This window comes from Macaca thibetana, chromosome 8, assembly GCF_024542745.1.
Source record: "Macaca thibetana thibetana isolate TM-01 chromosome 8, ASM2454274v1, whole genome shotgun sequence".
Classification (NCBI taxonomy): domain Eukaryota; kingdom Metazoa; phylum Chordata; class Mammalia; order Primates; family Cercopithecidae; genus Macaca; species Macaca thibetana.
Genome location: NC_065585.1, coordinates 58,451,399 through 58,474,368, shown reverse-complemented (window position 1 = coordinate 58,474,368; position 22,970 = coordinate 58,451,399). Strand labels below are relative to the sequence as shown.

The 22,970-nt window shown below is 39.8% G+C and overlaps 1 protein-coding gene across 3 annotated transcripts in view; it reads left to right on the top strand.

The window, feature by feature from the left end:
* The window catches only part of CPNE3 (copine 3), a 49,846-nt gene extending 38,339 nt beyond the window's left edge, over positions 1–11,507 (top strand). For all 3 annotated transcript variants that reach the window (XM_050801230.1, XM_050801231.1, XM_050801232.1), the window contains exons 15-17: positions 4,503–4,636; positions 5,741–5,977; positions 8,273–11,507. In XM_050801230.1, coding sequence (XP_050657187.1) covers positions 4,503–4,636; positions 5,741–5,977; positions 8,273–8,395 — 494 coding nt within the window. In that variant the 3' untranslated portion in view covers positions 8,396–11,507. The remainder of the gene's footprint in view (positions 1–4,502; positions 4,637–5,740; positions 5,978–8,272) is intronic.
* Positions 11,508–22,970: the final 11,463 nt, after the last annotated feature.

Genomic DNA, 22,970 nt, shown 5'->3' with positions numbered 1-22,970 from the left:
TTACTTTGTTCTTTGTTTTTTTTCTTGTGATGAAAACTACTCAAATTACATTTCTAGGTTTCATTTTCTTACATATTTAACTTTCTGTTGTATAAGGTAGAAGAATTGCACCAGGTTGGTGGTTAGGGTGGTAATGGTAATTATGGGGCAAATCAGTATTATGATGATGGAGGTGGTAAGCTAAATCCTCCTACCTTAAGAACTTTAGTGGGACAAAAAAATTCTCAATCTTTGGAGCTGATCAGTAAAAATAATCACATATTAAAAAGTATTTTCACATGTAAATTTATTTAAAAGCAAACCTTCAATAAAATAAGTAATTTAATATACAGATCTTTTGAAGCTTTTTTCAGAGTAGTAGTCACTCTCAACAAAGAGAAAAGTATCCAGCATCTAATACTTGTTGCTCACACAGTATTCTGTAAGTAGCTGGGATGGGCAAAAGGAACAAAGAATTGAGCTTCTATAGCAGCTTTCTCTTCTGTGTAGAGAGAAGGAGGCACATAGTTGTCTTTCATTTCACGTTTTTCTTTTATCTGTTTAAAAAAATAGAGACAGGGTCTCACTATGTTAGCCAGGCTGGTCTTGAACTCCTGACCTTAAGCTATCTTCCTGCCTTCTGCCTTGGCCTCCCAAAGTACTGGGATTAGAGGCATGAGCCACCATGCCCAGCCATGTTTTATTTTTTTCCTTATACCTCAAGTATCCAAGTGCTGCTGCTTTTTTTTTTTTTTTACCACATTGAGCAATCAATCAGAAATGCCAGCTCTTCCACTAAATTACATATGAGACTAAAGAGTTTGGAAAAGGGAAAGTAGGTGTGGGAGCAAGAGGCATAATTTAAAATTCTAGACAATAAGCTAATTTTCTGCAAAGGGTCCTTTTGACAATTACAAATGTATAGCTTTCTAACAGAAGAAAGTGTTTTTTTCTTTTCTTCCTAAACAATATTCATAAGGTGGAAGAGTGTGAACAATTTTTGTGGGGGCAGTTTGCAATATGGTTTTGTTCTTTTCCCCAGAACACTTTTTCCATACTAATTCAGTGTTCCTTTGAGGCACTTTCAGTGACTGGTTGTGACCTCTTTTATTCCCTAGCCATTTGAAACTGGGAATGTTATTCTTTTTAAGAAATAGGCGGCCGGGCGCGGTGGCTCAAGCCTGTAATCCCAGCACTTTGGGAGGCCGAGACGGGCGGATCAGGAGGTCAGGAGATCGAGATCATCCTGGCTAACACGGTGAAACCCCGTCTCTACTAAAAAATACAAAAAACTAGCCGGGTGAGGTGGCGGGCGCCTGTAGTCCCAGCTACTCGGGAGGCTGAGGCAGGAGAATGGCGTGAACCTGGGAGGCGGAGCTTGCAGTGAGCTGAGATCTGGCCACTGCACTCCAGCCTGGGCGACAGAGCGAGACTCCATCTCAAAAAAAAAAAAAAAGAAATATGCTTCATTTTTTTAATGAAAGTGGAATGATTTTTAGAATTTGTTGTAATTAGCTTTCATTTATTGTAAATGAATATGGATGACATATAATATGATAATTCATTTTAGAAGTTCAGTCATTCTGTGAGTAATGTAAGCCCATCCTTGGGCTGTTCACCAAGTGGTTTACACTCTGGAAAAAGATCAGTTTGGTTTTAAACAAAGGAGATACTATACAGCAAAAAGCTCAGAGCCTGATTTTAGGTCAAGGAAGTTTAATCCCCTTTTCCTAACTAATCATTGAACCTAATTGCCTTAGAAATAATATGCCTTAGAAATAACTTGTTACTGGCCGGGCGCGGTGGCTCAAGCCTGTAATTCCAGCACTTTGGGAGGCCGAGACGGGCGGATCACGAGGTCAGGAGATCGAGACCATCCTGGCTAACCCGGTGAAACCCCGTCTCTACTAAAAAAAATACAAAAAACTAGCCGGGCGAGATGGTGGGCACCTGTAGTCCCAGCTACTCGGGAGGTTGAGGCAGGAGAATGGTGTAAACCCAGAAGGCGGAGCTTGCAGTGAGCTGAGATCCGGCCACGGCACTCCAGCCCGGGCGACAGAGCGAGACTCCATCTCAAAAAAAAAAAAAAAAAAAAAAAAAAAAAAAAAAAAAAAACAGAAATAACTTGTTACTTTAATGCATAGGAAGGGTTTTTGGCATAATTCAGTTTTAATTAAGGAATTGAAGGCTCTTGATATTTGTGAAGAAATTACATTTTTGTTTTTGTTTTTGTTTTTTTGAGATGAAGTCTCGCTCTTGTCACCCAGGCTGGAGTGTGATAGTATGATCTAGGCTCACTAGAACCTCTGCCCCCTGGGTTCAAGCGATTCTCCTGCTGTGCCCCCCCCCCCCCGCCAGTAGCTGGGATTACGGGCGCCTGCCACCACGCTCGGCTAATTTTTGTATTTTTAGTAGAGACAGGGTTTCACCATGTTGGCCATGCTGGTCTAGAACTACTGACCTCATGTGATCTACCTGCCTCGGCCTCCCAAACTGCTGGGATTATAGGCACGAGCCACCATGCCCAGCCCTAAATGAATTATTTATGCCTTTGTTACTACTGGATTGACTACTAGTTACATGGACCTTATGCATGTAAAATCACCTCTGCATATGAATTAGTTACATTCTCAAAGGTTGTTCATAAGACTACCTGTTCCTAAATTCAAATAAAATAAGAGGAGTTTATTGGAACTCTTACATTTTAAGAGGAGAGAGTTGGTTTCATGAAGCTTTCAAGCCAAGTATGGTCATGCACTAAAAGTGACATTTTAGTCGATGACAGACCACATGTGCGACAGTAGGCCCATAAGATTTTAATATTGTATTTTTATTGTAAAGACATAGAAAAGGTACAGTTGCTATAATTCCCTACATTATTCAGTATAGCAATATGCAGTACAGGTTTTTAACCTAGGAGCAATAGGCTATACCATATAGCCTAGGTATGTAGTAGGCTATACCATCTAGGTTTGTGTAAGTATAATCTTATGATGTTCACACGATGATGAAATCACCTAACGATGCATTTTTCAGAATTTATCCCCATTTGTAAGTGACACATGACTGTATATGCTTCTCTTTTTTGTTGATCTGTGTTCTATTGGACATTTTTAAAGCAAGAGACCTGTTTTGATTTACATTAAGTTTTTTTTGGCCGGGTGCGGTGGCTCAAGCCTGTAATCCCAGCACTTTGGGAGGCCGAGGCGGGCGGATCACAAGGTCAGGAGATCGAGACCACAGTGAAACCCCGTCTCTACTAAAAATACAAAAAATTAGCCGGGCGCGGTGGCGGGCGCCTGTAGTCCCAGCTACTCAGGAGGCTGAGGCAGGAGAATGGCGGGAACCCGGGAGGCGGAGCTTGCAGTGAGCCGAGATCGCGCCATTGCACTCCAGCCTGGGCAACAGCATGAGACTCCGTCTCAAAAAAAAAAAAAAAAAAAAAAAAGTTTTTTTTTGTGGCAAGTATCTGTGATGATCTCAGCATATATTGTTGGAAATTCTTTAGAATTTCTGTTATCCTATCTGCATCCTAAATGCTCTGATATTAAGGGCAGATTCAACAGGTGCATGTGTGGGATACAAGTTTCATCAGCAGTGCTTTGACCAGCAATGTCAGTCAACTTTCACTGGGCTGTGCTATTGTGATAAACAATCTCTAAATCTCAGTGGCTTTAATGACAACAGTTTATTTCTTGCTCATTTTACATGCAGCTAGGCTGTAGTTCTCTCCATGTTTCTTATATTGGGACTCCAGCTGAAGGAACAGCCTTATCTGGGATGTGCTGCTCCTATGGCAAGGAAAGGAGCAAGAGAGCTGGAAAAAACAGGCAGTAGTTCTTAAGACATCTGCTTAGGCATGGGTGTCACATGCATTGGTCAAAGTTAATCAAATGGTCCTGTCCAACTTTCTGTTATAAAATGTGCCAGCAGGTTTAGGGGCAGTACCCCTAAACAAACACATCAGTGCTTCTGCAGCAAAATGGATAAATAACTTGGAAGTGAATATTTGGAGCTAATGCAATCTGTGATACAATGATTAACCTTTAACTTACTGAATAAACACTTGTATCAGTTAATTGACTAGAATTAATATTAGTTTTATTGCCATCTGGTATTTTTGTAGAACCTCTGGCCACACATGCAAATGATTTTTCATTTTATTAATAACTCTTTCTTACCTTTTATCATCCGTTGTATGATGTGGAACCTTTTTCATGGTTTTCTATCAGAGTCACATTCCCAACATGTATTAAAATTAAGCACAAATGTAACAGTCCTACTGTAGACTAATGAGTAACTTGACTGAGATGAAAGTAAATCCCTTCTACTGGGGGAGAACAGAGCTTATAGGTTTTTGCAATGGAGCATACCTATGGAGTTATGTAATACATAGCTTAGAGGAACTCCTGCATATAGAACTTTTGACTATTTAAAGTACTATATGTTGATATATATAATCAAATTAGCCAGAATAAACACGTTGTGCTTGAGAATTTTTAATACTATTTTTTTTGTTCTAGGAATCCAAGGCATTATAGAGGCATATCGGTCTTGTCTTCCTCAGATAAAACTCTATGGACCAACTAATTTTTCTCCAATCATCAATCATGTGGCCAGGTTTGCTGCTGCAGCCACACAACAGCAGACAGCTTCTGTAAGTGCTCTATGGCCAGGGAAAGGGAAGAATGTGGATTGGTAGCAGCTCCTGGTGCCATTTTTCTATTTTTCTGGTTTGTCATAATACAAAGTCAGGGCAAGATACAATAGCACAGTCACTCTTGATTTGCGAGTAACTTTTGTTGTGGTTATACTAGTGATTGTTAAAAATAAGGCAACAGCAAAACAACACTAGGCATTCATGAGTCTTTTATCCTTTGAACTAACTTCCATAGATAGGTTCTACCAAAAAAATTGCATATCATCTACCTTTTTGAAGTAGACATAACAAATTAAGGCTTAAGGAAACTTACCACATCAGATGCTGTTACAAGATTTCTTATTGTACTAAAGATATCTGAATGAGCTAACCATTACCTATTGGACCGTGGATACCAAATCTCTCTGAGCTTCAGCATATTCAGAAGTAAGTTAGGGGAAACTACCTCACACTGTTGTTGAAAAGGTTAGATAAGATAATTCATATAAAGTGCACAATGCCTGGGTCAGAGTAAACACTCAACACATGTTAGCTAATATTGTAAATCTTATTCCTATTCTAGACTTAAATGGCCCAAAGGATGGAGTCACTACTTGATGTAACATTTTACTGCTCTCTGAAAAGGTTTATCTTGGGCGACACAATCTGGGGGATGATTTCATCACTTAAACCATATCTATTTTTTTTTTTTTTTTTTTGTATTTTAGTTTGTAAAATTTTTGTATTCTAATTCTAATATTTTTATATTTATTTGCTCTTCTGAGAATGAAGTTTTCCACTTGCCTCCTTGACATATTTAATACTTGAGTTAAACTGTTATTCCTAGCCTGACTGAAAGGTTAATCTTTGACATTTAGATGTCTTGCTTCCATGTATTTTGCCAACCCTATTTTGTGGTCTGCTGCACTTTTAATGAACCTGCAGTTTTTGTTAAGAGTCAATTTCCTTGTCATCAGAGGAGCTTAGAATATTTTACGTATTGGTAGCCAGGGTAGAGACTGGCAGGAAAATGAACGAGAAAGATGGGTTGACTCATCAAGGCAGAGATGCCATTAGCCATTGCTTGACTTGCTCAGTGGACATGTTTTCTTTTTCTGGCAGCAATATTTTGTGCTTTTGATTATTACTGATGGTGTGATCACAGACCTTGATGAAACCAGACAAGCCATAGTTAATGCCTCCAGGCTGCCTATGTCCATCATCATTGTTGGAGTTGGAGGTGCTGACTTTAGCGCCATGGAGTTTCTGGATGGTGATGGTGGAAGTCTCCGCTCCCCATCAGGCGAAGTGGCCATCAGAGATATTGTCCAGTTTGTGCCTTTCAGACAGTTCCAGAATGTGAGTACCACTCCTCCCTACTCAAACACTAAAGTGAGTGAACACAGACCTTTGCCCATCTACAACCAGGCAGTTGAGTAGGTGTGTAGGGTTAGAGGACGTATGAACACTGTCCTTTGTCCATTGGAGAGCTCTGATTTGGTTTGGCAGTGTTGCTTCAGGATGTACATTATGTGCATCTTACAGGCTATATGATAAATCGTTTTAAAATAGTATTGCAACTGTCTCAAGTATTTTATCTTTACCTTTGTAACAGCTGGAAAAAACTCTTATGTAAGTGTACGCCAAATCCCCCTCAAGCTGGAAGTTTAGTTTGATGAATATCTCTTAGAAGACTATTTTACCCACTTTACTCCAGCGGTAACATACTGCAAAGCTATAATACAGAATCACAACCAGGATACTTACAGTGGTATAATCAAGATGCATTGGCCGGGCGCGGTGGCTCAAGCCTGTAATTCCAGCACTTTGGGAGGCCGAGACGGGCGGATCACGAGGTCAGGAGATCGAGACCATCCTGGCTAACACCGTGAAACCCCGTCTCTACTAAAAATACAAAAAAAACTAGCCGGGCGAGGTGGCGGGCGCCTGTAGTCCCAGCTACTCCGGAGGCTGAGGCAGGAGAATGGCCTAAACCCGGGAGGCGGAGCTTGCAGTGAGCTGAGATCCGGCCACTGCACTCCAGCCCGGGCTACAGAGCAAGACTCCGTCTCAAAAAAAAAAAAAAAAAAAAAAAAAAAAGATGCATCACAAGGATCCCTCTTGTTGCCCTTTTATAGCCACATCCCATCCTTTCTCCTTCTAGCCCTTCCTTAACCCTTAGAAACCACTTACTAATATGCTCTTCATTTCTATAATTTTGTCATTTCAAGAATGTCATATAAATGGAATCATAAAATATGCAACCTTTTGGGATTGGCTTTTCTTCTACTCAGCATCACTCTCTCGAGAATCACCACGTTTTTGCAAGTACTCCTTTTTATTGCCGAGTCATATTCCATGGTATGGATGCTCCACCATTTGTGTAACTGTTTCACCACAGAAGGACATCTGGCTGTTGCCTGTTTTTCTCTCACACACAAGGCTACTATAAACATTTATACATGGGTTTTTGTTGTTGTTTGTTTGTTTTGTTTTTGTTTTGGGACAGAGTCTGACTCTGTCACCCAGGCTGGAGTACAGTGGAGTACTGTCACCCAGGCTGGAGTACAGTACTGCAACTTCCACCTCCTGGATTCAAGTGATTCTCGTGCCTCAGCCTCCCGAGTAGCTGGGATTACAAGTGTGCACCACTATACCCGGCTATTTTTCCCTATTTTTTAGTAGAGACAGAGTTTCACCATGTTGGCCAGACTGGTCTCAAACTCTTGACCTCAAGTGATCCACCTGCCTCGGCCTCCCTAAGTGCTGGGATTACAGGCGTGTGCCACCACACCCAGCCTATGCATGGGTTTTTATGCAAACGTAAGTTTTTATTCCTCTGGGATAAATACCTAGGACTACAGTTGCTGGGTTATACAGTAGTTGCATGTGTAATTCTTAAAGCAGTTGTTAAACTCTTCCAAAGTGGCTGTATCATTTAACATTCCCACCAGCAATGGGAAGGGAGGAAGTGGAGTGTTGTGATTATAAAGTAGTAATGTTAGGTAGGGATCTTTTTGGTGTTGGGGAAGTTCTGTATCTTGATTGTAGTGATGGTTACACAGATCTACCCAGATGACAAAATTGCATAGAATTATACAGAAACACACACACACACACACACACACACACACACACACACACACAAATGAGTACATGTAAAATTATAAATCAGAGTAAGTTCTATGAACCATACCAATGTCAGCTGCCTGGTTTTGATACTATGCTGTAGTTATGTAAGATGTTACCTTTGGAGAAATCTGGGTGAAGGGTACATGGTACCTTTTCTTATTGTTTTTGCAACTTCCTATGAATCTGTAATTGTAAAAAAGAAGTAAAAAAAAAAAGAAAAAAAAACAAGTGAATGAAAGACCCACATTTAAAAGTTATAAAACAACAAAATCATCAAATGTTAGAATGTTGGCACCAAAAAAGGACTTGACAAATGTTAGCAGGGACAGTAATAGCAATCATAAGTAACTTTGGCTAGTTAGGTCATTCTATATTTCATGGACTGTTCCTAAGAAAAGGTACAGGCCTATGAATTAGAATTGCTTCATTTTAGTGGCTGCTGAAGTATCCCTAGTCTCTTTTATGAAAAAGCCAGGAAAATTCAGTTGCTAACAAAGTCACGTTGATTTTGTTTTTCACAAGGCTCCAAAAGAAGCACTTGCTCAGTGTGTCTTGGCAGAGATTCCCCAGCAGGTGGTGGGCTACTTCAATACATACAAACTCCTTCCTCCCAAGAACCCAGCCACGAAACAACAGAAGCAGTGACCACTTCAACAGAATTCTTTTGTGTTATGTGGAGCAATGCCGTCTCTCACCCTAAATCATGTATCTGTCATTCTATGTACTTTTTGCCTCCAGCATTTATGATGTAAATCTCTTTCTCTATGGATTATATCTGTTTAAAGCATTCTTTCTAGGCTCTTTTAGGGGGACAGTGCCAAGTCCATCTCTGCCCAATCAATTCAGTGATTGATAGTGATTTACATTAATTGCAGTAAAGCTCTTTGAATTAGAAATTAGTGTGAGGAAAGCTTATTTTGTTGTTTTTGTTTACTTTCATATGATGAAAATGCTGTTTTTAAATGTTTCTCAATAGGAAGAATGGAAAACTTGGGATGATGTGGTTTGCAGGTTGCTGTGCCTGATTCACAGTGTATGTTTTATAAGCCAATGTCCATACCTGGTTATGAGAGCTCCTTAAATTATATGATATCAAATTTGTTCCTCACTCTGTATACAGTGCTTTTCTGCAAGGTAAAAATTACCTTCCTGTGCATCTGATTTTTGCTACAGTTTAGACACTATGGTTTACAAAACAGCATGCACTCAACTTGGGACTTTATGAAAAATACTGAATGAGCAGGAAAAGCCACATACTCAGTTTTTTAAATGTACAATCAACAAGTAAAAATAACCTCATGTAAGTAAACTATTTTTATTTGCCTTTCTAGATATTTTATTTTATTTTATTGTGGAAAACTGTAAACATGTTCAGATTTGGCTTTTTTTTTTTTCATTAACTGAGCATGACTTTCAGGATATTGTAGATGCACAGATGGTAGGTTGTCCTGAATTCTACATTATTAGATTACTTTAATTGAGATTTGTTAAAACAGTTAGGACTGTTTTGTCCAGGAAAGATAAGAGGACCAAACATATAAGGTGAAATTCAGAATTCCATTTCCTTCTAACTAATGAAAAACTACTTACTAAAAAAAATATTTTATACTTTCCTTGCTAAGGTCCCACACGTTGATTTGTATAGATCCACTGAGTCATTTTTTCCTTTTTTTAAGTGCCATTTTCATCTGATTTTTAAACTTATGATACCAGTTATCTGTTAATTAAAATTGCGTTTTACAATTTAATAATGTGCTATTTCCTATGTCTAGAACAGACTTTATTAGGTATAAAACCTACTGCAACTTAGAAAAAGGAAAGAAGAAAGAAAACTTTTCCAACTGCTGCTTTAAGATAGGGTGGATTTTATGTGCTTTTTTTTTTTTTTTTTTTTTTTTTTTTTGAAGAGTTGAATTTCTTTTCCTGATTTTACCTTTTACAGCGTATTACTTAGTGAACATTACATTTTTGGAATAGATTCAGTAATATTTTATTGAGGGCCTATGTGCTAAAAACTATGCATATCTATACATTGGCCAATTATCTTTAATAATTTACCTTTTGAAATTGCATGTTTATCATATATCCTTAAGTGGACGCATACAGTGCCACGTTGATGTGCCTCTCAGTTTTACTGAAAAGCTGCCCCACAGCCCATGTCTCTTGTTGTCTGCAATGCCTCAAGGGAGTGAGCTCTCAACCACAGACAGCTGTGGCTTCTCAGAAGCAGCTCATTGCCAAGGCCAGGCTGAGAGGGGACCTGCTTGCTGTGATGGTTGCCTAGCCCAGGTGAGCATTTACCTACCACCTTCCCACTTGGCTAGCTGTCCTTTGGATATGTGCTGTTAACTGGGGAAGGCGCCTAACTAGTAGCCTGCTACTCCATAGTATGGCTCAATAGATGACACATCATTTTGACATTATCAATAGGAGAAAAGAAAACCCTTCTTCTGATTGTTTGGAGCCATAGTTGTCTCAGATGTTCTAATTCTCTTTGTATGCTTGGAAACAGCATTGATATGTTGCTGTGGTTTTCAGAATTTTCTCTTTTAATCACAAGAAACCTTTTAAAAAAATGACTTACACATATTCTCAATGTACAGTAAAACACAGAAGTGAGCTTATCTGTTTGATGCTGAGGCAGGGTCCCAGTCACTGGCCGTATTCTCCTTCTCCTTAACCAACTCCTCAGCAGCCCCTAAGTCACCTGCACAAGGTACTTGGGAACTGCTGGTCATGAGCATTCCTGGTTTTCTTCATCCAAATAACAGTTAATCACTGTCCATTGGATTTGGTCTTCATTATTTTATATTCTGATTTTATCAAAATTATTCTATTTTAAAATTGTTTTAAAATTTAAAAACATTTAATTCATGTCATGTTCATCAGTAGATGCTATTATTCATAAGAACTGTGATTCCAGCAAACTAGGGTAATTGGTGCCTTTTTACAATTTCGAATAAAAGCGTTTACAATTTCTAAATTATCAGTTTTCACAGTTTCAGCACTCAACCTCATCACATGCTGATTTAATATTGTTTTATATTAAAATAGTCCTTTTCTCTGTTGTGCCACCATTCATTCAAGTGCTATTTGTTCTTAAAATGCATTTAAAGAAAAATTACACATATTGACTTTCACACCTCATATAATCAGATCTATTACTAATATATATCAGAGTGACAGTGTCCAGGATAGATGTAATATTTCTTACAGATGCTGGCACAGAGAAATTGTATACCAGCTAATCTAGTCACCTAACCTTGTGGTTAGAATTGACATTTTAAGACCAGAAAAATTTGAAGTCTGATCAGGGATTTACAACTGTTCATTATAGTGGTGCCTTAGGCAATCTTTCCAAAGTAAATTCAGGGCCCCATTGCTACTTATGCTGTATTTTGACATGCCTCTTTTTTTTTTTTTCCAATTTTATAAACTTCCTGGAAAGCCGTCTTCACTAAGTATCCCCTAGTCTCTATATGTGTGGTTGGTAGTCATGGAAATGACACATAAAGTATGCCAGAAGTTTGGTGGAACGTGTTAGAAACTGTTTTGTGCTTTTATGGATGTCATACTTGACAATACATGTATAAGTTACTAATATATGAATTGATGCTAAATATATCTTACATTTGAATTCCTTGTGGATAAAGTTATTTCTTGATGTGACACAGTAGTGTCTTGTTTTCATTTTTATTCTTTACATGTGACCAAAACAATAGAAAAGTTAAAAATAAAATATAGTGTTTTAGGTGGCCTCGACTTCATATTTTACTGAATTAAACAATTTGGGGGATATTATTTTATGGGATTTATTTGTTTAAAAGATATTGAGTGGGTCCAAGATACTCTTCTGGGTACAGTAAAGGAAAGATTCTTAGCTTATAGCTAGAATGGCCTGAGATATGTAGCACTCACATTTTATCAATCATGTTAGGAAGGATAGTATAAGCACCTAACTAAAACGAATTTTTTAATTGCATTTGTCATAGGCATTGGGCACGACTTTGCCAGTGTACAGCCACAGTAGCTGACTTGTAGAAATAATGGTCTAGTGGGGGAGAGAAAACATTGAGCAAGTAATTATAGAGATGTGAGATCTGTGTGTGAAACAACATACAGTAGAGAGAGACCTAACCCATCTGAGAGGCAAGGAGCGCTTCCCTGAGGATGTGCCATGTAAGCTAAGACCTGAAAGTTAGCCGGGTGAAGAAGGTTAAAAGCACTTATGAAGCTGTCAGGCCAATAGCAAGTATAGAGTTGAATGTTTTAGAAGTGGACAGAAGTTTGAGTTTGTTGGAATATAAAGTATACGAGGGAAAGTGGTAAAAAAAAGAGCTAAGAGATGAGGTGGAGTAGTTGGTGGTGTTTACATCCTGAGGGCCTTTTGGGGCAGGTAAGGGAGTTCAGACTGAGGCTTAGGGTAATGGGATGCCACTAAATGGATTTAAGCAAATGAATGATGTGATTATATTTGTGCATTTGAAAAGCCAGAGGACCATATTTTTAGGGCAGACAGATGAGTTCAGAAGCCCACCGAGTTCCATATGGAACCCCGTGACCAAATGTGGGTCTAGTCTCAGTGGCTTTGCCTTGGTGAAGGCCAGATGGCAGAGCTGATAGTGGTCACCTTCTGGCAGAGACTCAGCTGTTTGGTCACATACTTTCTAAGTGTCTGATTATAGGTCTGTTTCCAAATTCTGAGCTTTTCCTGCCTCACTATCACATTGTCTGGTAGACCCATATCTTGTTGGTTCCTTAATGGTGCAGAGGCTGGTTCAGACCTGGTGATAACAGATCTCCAGGATTGCCAAACCCTTGCGTGTAGCAAGACCATCATCCTTGTCACTTATCACCAAGTAGCATCACTTCCTGATCATCATTACATTTGGCCAGATTCTCCAGAAAAACCACAGTAGGTTGAAATGTCCATACACTTTGGCTTGGCTGTTGATTCCCTCCTCCACAATGATGGCAAGTATTATTATGAGCAGAATTGTGATTCCTTACTGCTTGGGAAAGGAGCTATCTCTGGTCTTTCATCAGCAGATGCTTCCAAAGCATTTATTGGTGCTCACAAAGCACCAAGTTTTATAGCAGCACCTGGTCTTCTAGGACTGGACTCAGAAGAATTTCAAGGATGGGGAACTTTAAGGAGTTCTCAGAGAAAAGTCTGAGTAGGAAATCGTTTGTTTTTTTTCAACCTTCCCTTCCTTCCAGTAAGAAGTATTCAATTTTTCTTTGAACAAATATTTATTGGGTAGTCTATTACTGGCAATCAACAGGGGAATTCAAACAGCATAAAAAAATATTCTTGCTGACTTCAAAGCTTATGATCTAATATGGAAAAGGAGACAGTATATGATGCTAAACAGAACAAGAGTGAGCAAGATGAGGGACTCTGCTGTGGTTGGAGTAAGACGGGCCTTTCTCGTGCCTTCAGGCATCCATGGTGATGAGTGAAGAGGGGCGCTTGAATACTGCTTCTGGAAAGATGCTTCTCCTGCTCATCCCGCTATCATTCATTGCTCTCCACTGCCATCCTGTGATCGCTGTTCATGCCAGTCCTCACAAGAAGCCCAGACCATTAGTTCCCAACCCCTGTATTTTGACTCCACATCCCACCTCTCTCCAGTGCCCCATACCCTTCCACTCTGCCTTCAAAAACTGGGTCACTCATTAGCACAAATTTCTGAGGTCAATGTTTTTTCTGAACAGTACCTTCACCTTTTAATTCTAAGTAAAACCTGCCTCTCTTGAAGAACGTTGCTTCCTCTGCTACCCTCTCAAATGATGATAATTTCCTCTCCCTGATCTGCCACTGGGCTTAGAGGCTGCGTAGTTCCCCTCCTTGATCCTCCCTTCTGCTTTCAGATAGCTTTTCCCTCCTCTTTAAAACCTCTGACTTTGAATCTCACATCATTAGATTAGATCACTCTCTCTATCCCTCCTTATAATAATACTGCTCTCTATTCAACCTCAGCCCACACTCTATGGGTCACATGCTAGACTTTATCGTTATTGAGTAAAAAAACCCCTCCCTGATCACATTTTCAATTATTCAGTTTTTCAATAACAACCCCTTTTGCAGTTCCCTCCCTTTAGTACCGCAGCTCTAACAAGTCTCCTCTGTGCCTTCAAACCACAAATCCTACCAACTTCTCAGTGTCTTCTATGGTCTGGCCCCTCCTGCTCTTTCCTTTTCTAAACTTCTACTAATCTCTCGTCCTTCACTCCAACCGCATGGGCTTTCTTGTTCTTACTTGAATGTGCCTGGAATATTCCTGGCTCGGGGCTTTTGCACTTGTCGTTGCCCCTTCCTGAAAACCCAGCCTCCCGTAGCCACTTGGGAACCTTGTTCCCTCACCTCCTTCAGGTCTTTATTTAAGCATCACTCAGTGAGGCCTTTTCTGATTACCTTATTTTAAAGTGTACCTCTTTCCCTAGTACTTTTTATTTTTCTTCTCTGTTTAAAGTACATTTATTTTGGCCAGGTGCAGTGGCTCACGCCTGTAATCATGGCACTTTGGGAGGCTGAGGTGACTGGATGCATTTAGCTCAGGAGTTTGAGACCAGTCTGGGCAACATGATGAAAACCCATTGTATTAGTCCGTTCTCATGCTGCTAGTAAAGGCATACGCAAGACTGGGTAACTTACAAAGGAAAGAGGTATAATTGACCCACAGTTCAGCATGGCTGGGGAGGTTTCAGGAAACTTACAATCATGGCAGAAGAGGAAGCAAACACATCCTTCTTCACCTGGTGGCAGCACGGAGAAGTGCAGAGCAAAGTTGGGTAAAAGCCCCTTATAAAATAACCAGATCTCATGAGAACTTACTCACTATGACTAGAACAGCATGGAGGTAACCACCCCAATGATTCAATTATCTCCCACCCGGGTCCCTCCCATGACACGTGGGGATTATGGTAACTACAATTCAAGATGGGGACACAGCCAAACTAAATCACCTGTCTCAATACAAAAATTAGCTGGCTGTGGTAGAGCACAGTTTTGGTTCCAGCTACTTGGGAGGCTGTGAGGTAGGAGGATTGCTGGAGCCTGGGAAGTTGAGGCTTGCAGTGATCCATTATCACGCCACTGTACTCCAGCCTGGGTGACAGAGCAAGACGCTGTCTCAAAAAAAAAAAAAAAAAAGTGTTTTTTTGTTTTTTTCTTGTCCTCCCTCACCCACTAGAAAGTCAGTTCCAAGAAATCTGGGATTCTTGCCTGTTTGTTCACTGCTTTCTCCCCAGAGCCTAGAAGTTACCTTGGCATTTAGAAGGCATCCCCTAAATAGACACTGAAAGAATGAATGAATGAAGTATCTGCCAGAGCATATATAAAAACATAGAAGTTAGTTTAGTAATCCCAGCACTTTAGGAGGCCGAGGCGGGCGGATCACAAGGTCAGGAGATCAAGACCATCCTGGCTAACATGGTGAAACCCCATCTCTACTAAAAAATTACAAAAAATTAGCCGGGCGTGGTGGCGGGTGCCTGTAGTCCCAGCTACGCAGGTGACTGAGGCCAGAGAACAGTGTGAACCTGGCAGGTGGAGCTTGCAGTGAGCGGACATGTGCCACTGCACTCCAGCCTGGGCAACAGAGCTAGACTCTGTCTCAAATAAAAATAAAGAAAAAGAAAAAGAAAAAAAATACTGAAGCTTAGAATGGGAAGATTTTCTATTCAATGTGGAGAGTGGTGAGGGCAGTGGGAAGATCTTGGAGAGCTTCATGGATGGTTTGACATTTCATCTGGGATTTAAAGGTTTTTACGGAGCTTTATAATGTAGAGAAAGTGGAAGAGCCTTTCAGCAAAGAAATTGGCATTGTCAGTGGCATGGATTAAGAAAGCGTGGGTTGAGGAACATTGTTAGTATAGGGAGATGAACGTATGAAAGAACCCTTTTGTTTCATAACTAAATCTATTCGCTTTTACAAATGTGACATTGAAATTCAAACAATATTAATCTTCCACATGTTTTATTTCTTTATTTTTTGTAGAGACAAGGTCTCAAACTCCTGGCCTCAAGCGATCTGCCTGCCTTAGCTTTCTAAAGTGCTGGGATGACAGGCATAAGCCACCATGCCCGACCACACATACTTCTATTTTAATGAAATCTGTGGTTAGTCCTTTTCTGAAGGACATGCTAAATCTGATTTTTTTCTCTCAGATTTGGAATATAAATATGGTCCTAACATGGCAGACTTGATCATCATTTGATCCCATAAGATCTTGGCAAATGTACTTGTTTATTTGAAAAAGGCCTTCTTTAGGTGGATGCTACTTTTATCAAGCCAGTCCATGGGCTTCACTTTTGAAAAGCATGTGTTGTCTTTTGACCTTGAACTCTGCTTTACTCTGGCGTAGCCCTGGACAAAGGTTCTTATTTAATGTTTTGTAAAATAGGACTTGGAGTAGGAATCTTTAAATTCCCTTGCAAGTCTAGTATTCTGGTATAAACAACAGAGCTTGATTTATTCAAAGCTTGATGCAAGAAGCTGTATCATGAGCCTAGTTAATAACCCTTAGCATACACTGTATGCTGAATTCTGTATTACTTAGGATTCCCGGCAGAGAAGATTCTCATAAATTTGTAGCAAAATCATTGTGTGCAGTGGGCAGAGATCTCTAGAGGTGCAAAGGGACAGTAAGGGGGCTGTGACCTTTCAGGTATCATTCCCTTTCCTCATCCGAGGGAGTTATTATCTAGAAATGTCAGGTTGCATTGCTTAATGATGCACATTTATTTGACCTTTGCACTGTCACTTCTAGTCACAAAGTTATAGTAGGAAAAATACAGTCAGTCATAAAAGCCCACAGAGAAAAACATCAAATTTTACTATAGCATATGGGTATGGTACTTAAAATATCAATTTCAAGTATCTTTGGTCTGATTAGTTCTAATAAATTCCAGAACAGCATAATGATTAATTAACACCTTCTAAAGATTTAAAAAATTCCTCGTAGGAGGGTAAAGGCATTATTGTAAATATAGAACAGGTCCAAATTACTAAAAGTACAGATTCTTATTGGTTTTCTGTGTAGCAATTTTTAATCTAATACAACTGAAAATAAAATAGATTCTTATATATCAAGGGTGTTCAATCTTTTGGCTTCCCTGGGCGACATTGGAAGAATTGTCTTCGGCCACACATAAAATACACTAACATTAATGGTAGCTGATAAGCTAAAAAAAAAAAAAAATTACAAAAAACCTCATAATGTTTTAAGAAAGTTTACAAATTTGTGTTGGGCCACATTCAAAGCTATCTGAGCCACATACAACAAACTTATTATGTATTATGTTAAGAGGGGACCAAGTTGCTCCTTTCCTTTGGGTATACTTAGAGCTTTCGGCCCATTCTAATACTACAATTGGTGAAGTTGTGCAATTTATTTTATTTTTCTTTTTTAAATTTCTGTTTTGTTTTTAGATGGAATCTCACTGTGTTGCCCAGGCTGGATTGCAGTGACACAATCTTGGCTCACTGCAACCTCTGCCTCCTGGTTCAAGTGATTCTCCTGCCTCAGCCTCCTGAATAGCTGGGATTATAGGCACCCACCACCATGCCCAGCTAATTTTTGTATGTATGTATGTATGTATGTATGTATGTATTTATTTATTTATTTATTTATTTTGAGACGGAGTCTTGTTCTCTCGCCAGGCTGGAGTGCAGTGGCGCAATGTCGGCTCACTGCAACCTCTGCCTCCTGAGTTCAAGTGATTCTCCTGCCTCAGCCTCCCGAATAGCTGGGACTACAGGCACGGAACACCATGCCTGGCTAATTTTTTGTATTTTAGTAGAGACAGGAGTTTCGCTGTGTTGGTCAGGCTGGTCTCAAACCCCTGATCTCAAGTGATCCACCCACCTTAGCCTCCCAAAGTGCTGGGATTACAGGTGTGAGCCACCATACCCGGTGCTTTTTATTTTTTTATTTTATTTTATTTTTTTTTTGAGACAGAGTCTCGCTATGTCACCCAGGCTGGAGTGCAGTGGCATGATCTCAGCTTACTGCAACCTCTGCCTCTTGGGTTCAAGCAATTCTTTTGTGTCATCCTCCGAAATAGCTGGGATTACAGGCGCATGTTACCACGCCCAGCTAATCTGTTTGTTTCTTTGTTTTTTAAGTAGACGAGGGGTTTCACCATGTTGGGCAGGCTGGTCTCAAACTCCTGACCTCAGATGATCCACCTGCCTCAGCCTCCCAAAGTGCTGAGATTACAGGCAGGAGCCACCGCACCTGGCTGAAATTGTGCAATTTAAAAGTAATTTCTAGTTTCACGTTCTCTCTCTTTTAAAGAAAGGTTTTGCTTATTTTTGACATGGTCTGTGTGTGGGGTTGGCAGATTTACCAAACAAAAATACAAGATGTCAAGTTGAATTTGAATTTTGGATAAAAATGAATATTTCTTCATACAGGCAAGTCACAATTATGGCATGGAACGTATCTATACTAAAAAATTATTCAGGCTGGTCATGGTGGCTCACGCCTGTAATCCCAGCACTTTTGGAGGCCGAGGTGAGCAGATCACCTGAAGTCAGGAGTTTGAGACCAACCTGGCCAACATGGTGAAACGCCATTTCTACTAAAAATACAAAAATTTAACCGGGTGTGGTGGCACATGCCTGTAATCCCAGCTACTCAGGAGGCTGAGACAAGAGAATTGCTTGAACCCAGGAGGCAGAGGTTGCAGTGAGCTGAGATCATGCCACTGCACTCAAGCCTGAGTGACAGTGAGACTCCGTCTCAAAAACAAACAAACAAACAAAAGTATTCATTAACTGAGTGTTTTATGTGACAATTCTGTTTGATAGATTGCAAAAATGGCCAGAATCCTTCCACTGCCTCTGGAGCCACTCCTTTTGCAGTGTGGCTTTGCTGTCCCCCTATTAAGAAGTGGGTTTTATTTCCCTACCCCTTTAATTTAGGCTGGTCTTGTTACTTACTTTGGCCAATAGAATGTGTAAACGTAATGATGTGTGAATTCTGAGCCTATGCCTCAAGAGCCTGGCTCACTTCTGCTTTCTCTCTTAGAACCTTGTGCAGTCTCCACACCCAGTTACCCATTTTCAGCATGACAGACCATGTGATTAGAAACAAGCTGTCCCATCTGAGACTGTCCTGAGACTGTTCTATACCAGCCAGCCCCCAGTCAATCCAGCAACTGACTATAGAGCATGAATTAGCCCAGCTAAGACCAGAAGAACCACCAGACCAGAAGAACGAGCTCAAATTGGCAACCTATAGAATCTAATAAATAATTCAGGAGCTAATAAATGATTATTTTAATTCACCACATTTTAGTTAGCAAAAGCAAATTAATGTAGTTTGACAATGAAATTAGAGCTGGGCATTTTTAAGACCAGAGGACAGCTTATAGGTTGTGCTGAGTTTTGGGGGCCACAGATAAAAGTAAAATAGAAGGTGATATTGTACTCAATTTTGAGCAAATTACACTTGGGATGGCTTCAGTGAATCAGAGGAAATTACTTGTTGAAATAAACACTTGTGCCCACAGGGTGAAAAAATTACTTCTTATAGAGATATTGTTTTCCTTCTTTAACTATTTAATATTTAAAATATGGAACCTCTGCTGAGTGGCTTCTTCCTTCTTTCTCTGCAGATCTTATCATGATACATCTCTTTTAACCAGCCTATGCTGCACTGTATTTCTGGTGATTAATTGTTGAGGTCAGACCTGGGCAGTGAGGAAAGACCTGGTAGGGGAAGAACTTTCATACATAATAAGTCTTCTCTTGACATTAACCAATTTTACCATAGGCTAATTAGTATAAATAAGAGCTAAGTTACCATGGCATATTTCTGGTCATAAAAACATCACCAAACTTCAAAATAATGACCAAGACACCTATAATATTAAACATTGAAGTAAGTGTGAGCTGTACACACATTTAAGAAAGATTAATTAAAACAAGATAATTACTTACTCAATTATTCCAGTTCAGAGTCTCAGGTGACCTGAGAATATCCAAGCAGTGAAGGACATAGGTGAGAACTGACCCTGGAAAGGATGCCATCCATCATAGGGTACATTCACACACACCCACACACTCACACCCACACCCACACACACCCACATTCACAAACACATACACACACCCACACACACTCCCACACTCACTCTGACTGGGACCATTTAGACACAGTAGCCCACCTAACAGGCACTTCTTTGGGATACAGGAGAAAACTGGAGAAACCCACACAGTCGTAAAAAGAACATGTAAAATCCATGTAGACAGTGGCTATAGAGAGGAATCTATTTTTTTCTCATTAATGTTATAACAAAACAACATTGTATGTAATTACATTACTTGAGGACCTGCTGTATCTGTAAATCAATTAATTAGTCAAATGATTAATGAACATGGATTATAAGGAGTCCAGGGAAGAGATATATGTGGATTAGCAGTAGCAGGGGAAGAAAGAAGTAGGGAAAAGCACACCCTTTATCTCTGGGGACCCCTGGATGTCTGAATTCTGACTCTTGGCCAAGATAAGGGCAGTGAGAATAATGTGGTGTTTAAAGTGCTAAACTCTGGCGACTCCAAGAGTCAATTTCTTCACTAAAGGTTTTCTAGTGATCTAATTGGTTAGGCAGCGTGCCTTTGATACGTGGAGAGAGGGGTATGTGAAGCCCACTGTTGATTTTATAGCTTTGAGCTCTCTCAAAGCCTAGATTCCATGGAAAGATCTTGGTGGTTCAATCCCTGAGAGAGTCTGGTCGGATCCTTGTGTAACCACCTTGGGGAACTTGCTCATGGGATGATTGTCAGACTCCCACTGCTTGCCTGTGCTCTTTTTCTCTTGCTGCATCGTTTCCATGGCCTTTACATAAAAGCTCCACATGTGTATGAGTATGCTCTGTGGAGTGTGGTGAGCCCTTTCCAATATCCGGACATGGGAAATCTTTGCATTCACAGTGCCTAGGGAAAGAGATGCCTCATTTTCCTCATTGGAAAAATGATGAGGATGATAAAAATAATAATTACCTTATGGGGCTATTATGAAGATTAAGTGAGCTAATAGAGGTACAACAATTAGAGCAGTATATGGTACACAGTAAATGCTGTATAAGTCCTAGTTATTATTATTTTGAGCCTGTCTAAACCTTAGTGATATGGTTTGGCTGTGTCCCCATCCAAATCTCATTTTGAATTTAACTCCCACAATTCCCACATATCATGACAGGAACCTGGTTGGGGGTGATTGAATCATGGGGTGGGTTTTTTCATGCTGTTCTTATGATAGTAAGTCTCAGGAGATCTGATGGTTTTAAAAACGGGAGTTTCTCTGCACAAGCTCTCTCTTTGCCTGCTGCCATCCATGTAAAATGTGACTTGCTCCTCCTTGCTTTCTGCGGTGATTGTGAGGCCTCCCCAGCCATGCGGAATTGTAAGTCCATTAAATCTCTTTTTCTTTCTAGTCTCGGGTATGTCTTTATCAGCAGCATGAAAATGGACTAATACACTTAGCATGGGGGACTTCTTTTGCCTCAACTTTGTGTGTGTGCATGTGTGTATGTTTGATAATTGCTTCCTGTCTACTTACTTATTATTAAGAAAAACATTTCGTTTTAAAATAGCTGTTTTTTTGTTTGTTTGTTTGTTTGTTTGTTTGTTTGTTTGTTTGTTTTGATGGAGTCTCACTGTATCGCCCAGGCTGGAGTGCAGTGGCATGATCTTGGCTCACTGCAACCTCCACCTCCCGGGTTCAGCCTCCCAAGTAGCTGGGACTACAGGCGCCCACCACCATACCCAGCTAATTTTTGTATTTTTAGTAGAGGCAGGGTTTCACCATGTTTGCTAGGCTAGTCTCAAACTCCTGACCTCAGGTGATCTACCCGCCTCAACTTCCCAAAGTGCTGGGATTACAGGTGTGAGCCACCTCACCCAGTGCTGTTTGAAATCTTATCAGTAAGACTGAAACATTCCATTTTTGCCTGGAGGGTCTGAGTTATTTTGACACAGAAAAGCATCCAGGTACACAACTTCAAATAAGAGAGTTTTGGACACAACGTTCCATTTCAAGGAAACAGGGCCCTGCATTTGCTTCTTAGCTCAAGCCTGATGTTAAATACTGTCTTGCTTTAATTACAGCCTATCAAAATATCACTTCATTTAAACTCCACTTAACCTCTCCCCTACCCCAATATCCTATAGTAACCTTGTCTTTTTCTGTGTTTGGTGGGACACTCAGATTTTCTCTGTTGAATAATGTCCCTTGTTGCATCATGTTAATAAACTTGGCTTTATTGTATCATACTATAGTTTTGTTCCTGGTGGTCTTTATCAGACAAGCTTTATAGAAATATACATGCATGGTATAACTGAAGATTTCATTCTTTTTTCTTTTAAAAAAACTATACTAGTATTTTTAAAATATCTATCCTTGTTGCTTTATGTAAATCTAATTCATTACTTCTAACTGCTAGATAGAACTTCATCTCACAAATACAACCATACTCCCACACACCATATTTTTTTCCCCATTCTCCTAGAGGTAGATATTAGAGTTGTCTCCAATTCCTTTGTACTATAAACAATGCTATATATCCTCATGGATTTCCTCTTATGGAAATCCTTAAGAATTTTCTGGCATATATACACTGAAATGGTACTGCTGAGTTCTAAGGTGCGCTGCCAAAATTTTGCTAAGATTGCTAGAATAGTAGATCCAGTGTACATACTTGCCAGCACTTGGTACTATTATCTGCTTTCAAGTATTTTACAGTTAGATGGTGTAAGGTGGTATTCCATTTTTGTTCTGATTTGTATTTCTTTGAGCACAAGTAAAGTCAAGCACCTTTTCTCTGTCAATTACTTATTTGTTTTTCTTCCACGTATTACTTACTCATATTCTCTCCCCCTTTAAAAAACTGGGCTTTTTGTCATTATGCAAAGAAAGCACAAGAGCTAGTCTTTGCTGTGTTATAATTTATAATTAAGCAGAAATAATTTATAATTAAGAGGAAATTAGAGGACATGCTGTACTCTGTGGCACTTCCTGAAAGTACAAAAGATAATCCCTTGAGATAGAACCATCATAGGATGATGTTTTTAGAGGCAGCTGGGAGAGAGAAAATGTGAGCAGAGTTGGAAGTATAGGACAGAGGTAAGTGGTGGAGGAGAGACAAACTTCCAGAGTATGGCAGGCAGCAGGAACAAAGGCTAGAGGAAGAAGGGTAGGTTTGTTC